We start from the raw sequence: 9,096 nt of genomic DNA, 5'->3' as shown, positions 1-9,096 counted from the left end.
AAAAATCTGGATGGGTGAGGCTGATAGAGACTTCTGCAAATGGCCAGATGGGTTTGTGGCTAACAGGCCACATGTAGGAAATCAAACCACAGATCCTTCATCTGTCAAGACTCATGGATAATATTGGATTGCCAAAAGGACAATACGAGAGGGTATCTGATACTGCTACCTCTGGTTATGAATACCACCTTCAAGCCCTACTTCCCATTGGTTCCTCCAGTTGACAAGTGACACCCTAATAGTCTAATACCCTATGCTTAATTTTGTCCACAATACTTCCACACCAGTTGCTGAAAAACACACATGGAGGTAAAGCAAAACCTACCCATGCTAAAGATGGCATCAACAAGCTTTTGGGTGTACTTTGTAATGCAACCCCCAACTAATTTTACAGACTACCCCACAAGGAGTCATTATAAAAGAAAACCCAAGTGCTGTATGTATGCACATGTAGCTGTGCCTTTTCACAGAGCTTTCTTGCAGTACTACCACAGCTTTGATTGCTTTGGTCAAATTGGACTGGCATTGTTTTGACATTATTTCTCTAGATGGAGAAAATGAGGTATTTGGGATTCATCTAAGGTCTTCCATGTGGAGATGAGGTAATGTGGTGCAGCCAAGGATGACTTGCCGGCCGGCTGGCGAGCTGGCTCACCACCTGGCGTTTGGAGAGCTTGATGGGAAGACCGGCAAGTCGTCTTTGGCTACATGTTTAATCTCATATTTACATGTAAGATCTGTGATGACAATACTGATTATGTCGTCAATTAACTACGACGAAGTTCAAGCTTGCATAGTGATAATGGACATTGGACATGAAGGCTAATTATGGGTGCATATACCTATGGCATGGAATGCAGGTAATAGTGATTTTTTATAAAAAAAATAAAAGAAGGATCGTGTTCTTGAATTTGGATAAGCACACTATAATTGTGTTTTATGTTTTGTCTAATCTGCACAAACCCAAAAAATTTACTGATCAAACTCCAAATTTCCAAACACATTGAAACATTTCTCCTCTATACATTAATTAATTTGTGAGAAATAAGATACTAGGTCTGTATGTTATTTTGTCTTAGAGGTTCTTATATATGCTTGTGCATACGCATATAATGAACACCTAGTCTACAAGGGTCTCCTGTTATTAAAACAATCTTATCTCTGTACTTAAAGAATCTGTCTACGAATTTTGATCTCTTGTTTATATGTTCGGACGTAACACAGTTACTATTGAGCTTCATCGCACACAAATTGTTTTCTTTCCACTAAAAAAAATATTTTCTTCATATCAAGCTAATTAAAATAGATAACTATATTCTCCCCAACCAAACAAGGCTAAAATTAAATGGGGTTTTCTACTCATTCTCATCTCAAATTTCAACCCTTGAGAGAGAATGGGCGGAGACAGATTCGCACCCCTAGTGAGTGATTACCGAAGGTGCGAATCTGTTTTTATCTAATTACAGAATGGAAAGAAAGCTTTTTGGTTCGTTTGTACTTTTCTTTTTCTTTCTTTTTTCTTTTTTCTTTTTTCTTTCAAACACATAATGAAAATATAAAAGCTAGGCCCTTTCTCAATGGCTTAAGTCGGATTTGGCTATTACATGGCCACATGGTTAGCCTAAATGGGTATTGTTTGTTGAAATTAAATAATTAAATCGAGCTACTTCTATTGGGTTTGATTCTTTGATTCTATTCTCCATTCCTTTTGTTTTAGTTGGGTATGTTGAAACCCTGAATCTGAAAAAAACCGAAACCCGGTCCTTCAGCTCTCTCTCTCTCTCTCCCCACGTGGCTGCACAACCAGAGCTTGCTTGTTATGGAATATGGTAATTAATTTTAGGTTTTGAAGTGTTATTCTGTATTATTCTTTAAAATATGTTGTCGATGCAAGGAGTTGCACTGCTTCTCAGTATCTGTTTTCCTGTTTTGGAGGGTTCAACTTTCAAGTGGTTTCTTGTTTTTGTGCATCCATTCCCTCCTTGTGTAGGAATAGAAGATAAAATTATTCTCAGGAAGTCATTATGCAGCCGTACTGCTGTATGGACAGACCTAAGACCCCTGCCGCCTATTTTTTAAGCTTTAGGTACTCTTCTGCTGCTCCTTGAGGCTCTACTCGGTCCATGAAATTTATATTTTTGGTTGGGCATCTTTCGTTTGGTGTTTTTTCTTTTAAACCTTGTTTAGGTGGTTGTTCAACTGTTTTAATGATGCTCATAATGTTGAAATATTTTCTAAAATGTACGATTTTATGGGTGGGTTTTCAAAGTCTTCCTTTGATGAATTTTGTAAAACATTTAGAGTTACGTGAGTTTTCTCACATTGGAAAAAGTTAAAAAAGAAAGGTTATTAATAAATGATAAGGTGGAATAACCTCTTAAAATTGATAAAGAGAAAGTATTAGTTGTACTCTAATGCATGCACACGCGCGTGGGTAATAGAGAGCTAGTGGCGCATTTAATGGTGCACAAGCACTTAACATGCTTGCATCGTTGCGAGATCATGACTATTGATCATGATCGGATGGTTAAAAATTAATTTTATATTTTTATATAGATTAAAGGATAGGCGACTAATTATAAGTCATCTGACAACTGTGGTGCTTCTGTATTTGAAAATATTTAAACAGAATAGGAACAGACAACTGACCCTATCGGGCACAGTCAACTGACCCATTTCTGTATTTGAAAATATTCAAATAGAATAGGCACAGACGATTGACCCTTTCGAGCACAGGCGACTGACCCCTCAAGGTCAAGCGACTGATGCGTTAAACAGCATTAAACGGATGCAACATTTCTGAACAAATGCAACCAATCGAAAAAGGCATGATTTTGTCTATATAAAGACAAAGTTAGCTCATGAAATATACAAGAAAATTCATCATTCTCTCCTTCTCTTTCTTACAAAAAGTTTCCTCAAATTATATCTTTATCAAATCTAGATTCTATTTTTTGCAGAGATAGAATTCTAGAAAATTTGTTTAGATTACTTTAAGGGTGTTTGTGATCTGTTTTCGTTTGTGTATAATGCAAACTGATATTAGATCATAATCTGGGTTTCATTGTATCCTGGAAACGTATTTGCTGACCCAATACACACTAATCTGGTGGAGGCAAATAACGTTTTAAGGAAAACAACATTATAACGTATCTTGAAGCGAATTTTCAGCACTGCAGCATTTTCCTATTCTATTCTTACACATAAGCCATTAGTTGATGTAATGTAAGAATCTGTGGCAACCATCTTTGAAGAAAAATAATTTATGTTCTTTGTTGTGTATTTTATTCTAATATCTCCATGAGCGAAATGTGAGAAAAGATTCTTCAGCAAGAGTGGCTTAATGTCTTTTCTCAGGACTAAAACCATCCGTCTGGGAACTGAAAATTTTGATTTCATTTCATTCATGTGTACCAGGTAATCCGACCTAGAGGGAAAAGTAACTGATGAGATTACTCTTTATTTAGGTAAATCATTGGTTGGCTGAAGAGACGATAACATTCTGTTTGTATTGAAAGAAAACAAGCACAACACTTCTTTGTTTTTGGGGAAATGACAAATGCAACACCTCAGAGCACTGATATAAAGAGAGTTGCAGCCAGAGAATTAATAGACAAACACAAAAAGACGCTCCATAAGCAACCTTCCCAAGCTGCATACATTATTCTTGCATGCATCTGCACATTACTTGGCCTCTAGAGATTGCCACAGCTGACAAAATGATGAGTAAAATAAGCACAATGATCCCACCAAAAGAGCCGATCAAAGAACCCGAAATGCGTTCGCAGAAGGAGTTGAACTGCTGGCATATTGCAAACCAATTGGCACTGGAATTCCCTTTGTGCGCTAAGTAGACAATGGCTGCTGCTGCAGAAGCCCCAGCAGTGAGAAGAGCCAGCATTACCTGCACAAATTTTTTTATCACACACATTTTAGTTTGTTGATTTGCTTCATTTTTTGTTTTCTCCAACAGACATTTGGACTTTACTGAATTCGAAGGGCAGAAGGAAAAGAAAAGGAAATTTGGAATGTTCAATCTCATGGGTTAAGTTCATTAAGCCTAATAACAAGCCTTGTAAATGTAGTTCTTAATAGAGACTGGTTTTAGATGCTTTTTGGGGTGTTTTGCTTTTTAGATTTCCATTCACACTTCACTGCAGCCAACTTTACAAGACTAGCATGTTTGTTAAAATTAAGTTCATCTATGAGGTTGGCTTCCATACAATAGGCCTTCATTTGAAGTCATTTAGCCACTGGCTGAAGGTATCCTCCTATATTCAAATGATGCCAAAAGACACAAACTTTGTACCAACTTACTGTGTCAAAGAGGATCAAGATAACCCTACTGTTGGTTGCTCCACTCCGAACAATGTGGAATATCGATAGAGGGAGAAAGAGAACAAGATATGCGCTCACTATCGAATTTGCAATCACAAAGAACCTGCTTCATCACAAGCATACGCACGCATGTTGAGAGTAAAAGTTTCAAACATTCTCATTACATAAACAGTTTAATTTCCAAAGAAATGCTTAACACAAAGACAACTTACATGAAAGTTGGGAGATCGTCATAACTGGCCTTGAATCGGATGAACTGAGTGAAAAACGGAAGCGTTTCATTGGTTGTTCCCATGGCAATCGTGCTTCCTAGCGTGCCAATTATTCCTACAATTCGCAGAATGAAGTCTAGTATGGAGATACATCTATTAACCCCTTGCTTTGGGGCTGAAGCATCTCTGGAAGCCTGACCAAGCTCAAGGGGTCCTGCCTTCATTTTCTTGACAACTTTGCTTAATCTTTCTCTTGAGGTCTGGGATTTGGCTACACTGCTGAAAGAGGTAAGCAAAAACACTACTTATAAGGATTGAAAACAAAGCAATCAATTTTGGATCTTCCCAACAATTCCACTGATGGAGTATTTTTTTTTGGATCCCACCTGCTCTACTTGCTCTAACTTTTTGCATATTTTAGATTAAACATGGGCCATTGCCTCTTCCAACTCCATCAAACAATCCCATAAGCCTCCAAAACTATTCTCTGTAATCCGATTAGGTAAGTGAAGCAGTTCAGACATTTTCAGATCTTACAAAAAAAATGCAGAAAACCCATTTGATCAAGAGTGATATATTTTGGTCATGGAGATTCTGTTTGTCGCACTAGCTGCAAGTAGAAGCAGTACCTCTATTATTTAAATGGGTCATCCATTTAAATTATTTCTCTACTTGTACATCTCACTTAGTCACTTGATTTTCAAGGGCCAGAAGTCTTATCTATTGGAGTGAATGGTAACGGCTATTATCTATTTTCTTTTGATAAAAATACTAAAATTATTCTACTCAAATCAAGTCGTCTTGTTCTTGGCTGTTTCGCTTAAAAAATGAATAAAATCCATTTCAAAACCTTTAAATTTCGTTACTCATCACAAGAAAATCATCATAAGTTTTTATGACAGGGCTCTTGAAATGAGCAGAACTTTCACGTGTACCTTGTGTTTGGGAGGTATGTGTGAAAGTTCTGTTCATTTCAAGAGCCATGTTATAAAAACTTATGATGATTTTCTTGTGATAAGTAACGAAAATTTAAAGGTTTGGGAATTTTTTTCAAAAAAATAAGTTTTTTTTAGCATAAAAATGCCTCCATGGAAGGAACCCTAGTCGCCATCGCGACGTGAGACGACAACAACGGTGTTGGAGCTCTTCTGGTTGGAAAATTGAAACCTTGTCGCCGTCGCACCTTTGCCTCAGCGAGGGGAGTCACTTGCGACTTGTTGTTCCGTCACCCTTGACGGCGTTGGAGTGTTCCATTGGTGCTTTTGGCGGCCAGTGGTGTCGTCGCTACGTGAGACGACGACGACGGCATTCCCTTGTCACCATCGCACCTCTGCCTTGAGCGAGGACCTAAAACTCTTCTTCCCCGCAAGGTGTTTTCTGTGAAACAGCAAGGGGAGTCACTTTGCATTGCCATCTTCGTCGCCCACCATGGCATTGGAGTGTTAGCGGCCAGTGGTGGTGTTGGGGCTGGCTCTAACTTGGCCGCCTCAGCGTCTTTGCCAGTGGCAATCTCCACCGCAACACAAGGAGGACGGAACTCAAGCGTTGCAGTGGCAGCGGTTCTCATCGGAGAGAAGAAGCGGCTTCGTCTCCAACGTTGGTAGCGATTGTCTTCGGCGTTACAGCGAGGAGGGTGGGGCTGCGACTGAGACAGCAACAACGAAGGAGTGGTGACGGCGAACTTGCATCGGTGACATACGGTGACAACAGACATAGGTCTATGGGAAGGGACACCGCAGGTTTGGTTTTTTAGTTATTATTTTTATTTTATTTTTTTTGGTGTTCAATATGAAAAATAGGTAGATGATAGACATGACCGCGCCGTCTATGGTAGCTGTTACCGGAGGATTGAGGGGAAGTGTCAACGCTAGTTTACGGGTTGCGTGGAGTGGTTCGAGGGATGGGAAGGTTGAAAAGGGGGAAGGTTTTGCTGGGGGAAAATTGTTTGTGGAAGCCTTGAAGAGGCCAAATGTAATGACGGAATAATAATGGTATGTAAATAATAAAGAGGGAGGGAAATGGACTTAGTAACAGAAGGAGGCAGCCGACTTCCCGTTTGTCGACAACATTGCATTTTTGAGATGATAATTCCAAGAAAATTTTCCAGGCCTCATCGACGAACATAGGGTTTTCGTCGATGAGGGTACTTCAGGATCTCGTTGGCGAGAAGATACCGAGAGAGGATTTTTGAGAAGTCTGAAATTCATCGATAAGGATGCAGATTCGTTGACGAACTTTCTACAGGGATCGTCGACGAGGCGACGTGACTCGTAGATGAATCCCGCAGTATAAATAGTGCTTAAACTTAGTTTTTACGTAGAATTTCAGTGCAGACTCTCTCTCTCTTCTCTCCTACGGCCTCTCCTTCTTCTCTCTTTGATTCCGGCCCCGTTGTTCCCTGGATCGACAATCTGAGGCCACCACGATGCTCCTGGCGGAGTTCTCTTCAAGTCTGCTGGGGCGGATCATCAGTGGGATCAAGTCAAATTTCTTCCCAGAATCAGGTTAAGGTTTTTTAGTCAATTTTTGGTCTTTTGTCAGTTGTAGGAAATGATGTAGGTAAAGAAATATTGATATTCTGTTATAGCGAATGTTGTTTTCAGAGTGTTGAGTGGAGAGGCCTGCGGGGGTAGGACCGGTATACGATAAGGCCTTTTAATAGTCAAGTAAGGGAAATATTCTATACTAGGCAAATTTAGTATGATTTTTAGTATAGTATATATATATATATACACCAGATTATTATTCATAATAGGAATTAATATAGTTTTATAGTTTATCCATTACGTATAATATGTTTTAAATTACTGTGTGGCTTAAGAATATAAATAAAGTGTAGAGACATGCTTTACAGTATTTTTCAGAGATATGATTTATAGAATATACAGACAGTGAATATATTTTACAGCAATTATACCATGATTATACAGTTTTACAGTACCATGACATACAGATTTACAATTAATTACAGAAACACAGTTGATATAAATACAGTTTTCTACAGCGTCATGGTTTATACAGTTATTACAGAATCATGGTAAAACAGATAGTTGTATATAGAGATGTATTATATAGTATCAAACCTTGCTGGGCCATACAGCTTACAGAGCACGGTACCATAGCTACATACAGTATATAGAGTGCAACCACCTATTCGGATAATACTTGGTATAAAGGTCAATCGTATGAGTCCACGAGTGGATAGGCTCTCCATCAAATATGGGTTGAGGAGGGCTGATCAGACTGATGGAGTATAGTGATTTATTCCTGGTTGGCCAACTAGGGTAGATCCCACCTACGGGCCGCACAACCCTATCATGAGGGGTTAAATCATGATACACAGTTATCCATAGGGAAGTTTTTAGTTATTACTATGTTTATACAGATTTATAGAGACAGAAATATATATATATATATATATATATATATATATATATATATATATATATATATATAAGAAGTAATTTGAGTAGAAACCTAAAGTACAGATGTGATAAGCAACCGGGAAAAGGTGATGGTTTATATTACTAATATTATTTTTACAGATTCCGTGATACATGATTATATAGTTATGGATTTTCACAGTATTGTAGCTCAATTGCCACACACTAACAATAGCATAATTCGTCTTACTAAGTGTTGGCTCGTCCCATTACTTTAACATTTTTCAGGTGATCCAGGTAAGCGAGCAGACCAAGCTCGCATATAGAGGGGCCTCAGTATTGCCCTGATAATAAAGTGAGTATTTTTGCATAGTCCTAACCAGTTTAGGGTATTTTTGGGAAACAGTCATATATGTATATTTTGGGAAACATTTTAGCACTCTAGTATTGTATATAATTATATATGGTTATGTTATTTGATTTATGCTTCTCGCTGCCTAGGTTATTGGTTGGGTTTAATCCAGTTAGGTATCAAAGCATTATAAATGTTACAATATATATATATAAAAAAAAAAAAAACCCCAGTTAAATAGCAGGTTGTTACAAATTTGGTATCAGAGCCTAGGTTATTAGGTTCTGTAGACTTTAGAGTGCAGCACAAGCAATACCAGAGTATAGGAAAAGGATTTGAGGGTTGTTCGATTGTCTGGATACAGGATTTCCATGGTGGTTTTTGTGTTTTTCTTGAGGTGACGATTTTAGGAAAACCATAGTAAACTATTGTCGGGTTGTGTGTCTAGGTGACAGAACTGGATATTGAGTTAAGATCAAGGAAGGTAATTAATTTTGAATTGGTATAGGATAGGTCCGTATAGGAGATAAGGTACTTAAGTGTGTTTCTTGTTTTTAGGATGGACGTAGGAAGCAGTGGCACGAATGTTGGGGAGGATAGGCAAGGATCTTCTAGCATTGGTGGAGGAGATACAGATGTTGTGTTGCGCAGTGTCACTCAGAAGGTGATAGCTGAGATGGCCAGGAGCTTTGGGGAGCGTGGCTGTTCGATCGAGCAGTTTATGCAGATGAAGCTCCCATCCTTTGCTAGAGGCGATAACTTGATCAAAGCTGAGAATTGGGTTTAGGACATCGAAGAGACGTTGGCAGTG

General features: G+C 38.5%; 1 protein-coding gene and 1 long non-coding RNA gene across 3 annotated transcripts; one reads left to right on the top strand and one right to left on the bottom strand.

Moving 5' to 3' along the window:
- Positions 1 to 390: 390 nt before the first annotated feature.
- Positions 391 to 4,113, top strand: LOC131145135 (uncharacterized). Of its 2 annotated transcripts, none has more exons than XR_009133997.1 (2): positions 391 to 860; positions 3,418 to 4,113. It is a non-coding gene; the product is annotated as an uncharacterized LOC131145135 (long non-coding RNA). The 2 variants fall into 2 exon arrangements; XR_009133996.1 differs by having other exon boundaries at positions 443 to 860; positions 3,468 to 4,113.
- LOC131145134 (casparian strip membrane protein 3) lies at positions 3,431 to 4,822 on the bottom strand. Its single transcript, XM_058094231.1, has 3 exons — positions 4,551 to 4,822; positions 4,318 to 4,441; positions 3,431 to 3,904 (listed from the first exon to the last, which is right to left on the bottom strand). The coding sequence occupies exons 1-3, from the start codon at positions 4,772 to 4,774 to the stop codon at positions 3,662 to 3,664; spliced, it is 591 nt and encodes a 196-aa protein (XP_057950214.1). The 5' UTR covers positions 4,775 to 4,822; the 3' UTR covers positions 3,431 to 3,661.
- Positions 4,823 to 9,096: the final 4,274 nt, after the last annotated feature.

Source organism: Malania oleifera, chromosome 12 (assembly GCF_029873635.1).
Source record: "Malania oleifera isolate guangnan ecotype guangnan chromosome 12, ASM2987363v1, whole genome shotgun sequence".
Taxonomy (NCBI): domain Eukaryota; kingdom Viridiplantae; phylum Streptophyta; class Magnoliopsida; order Santalales; family Ximeniaceae; genus Malania; species Malania oleifera.
Note: the sequence above shows the minus strand (reverse complement) of the source record. Positions and strands in the feature narration are given on the sequence as shown.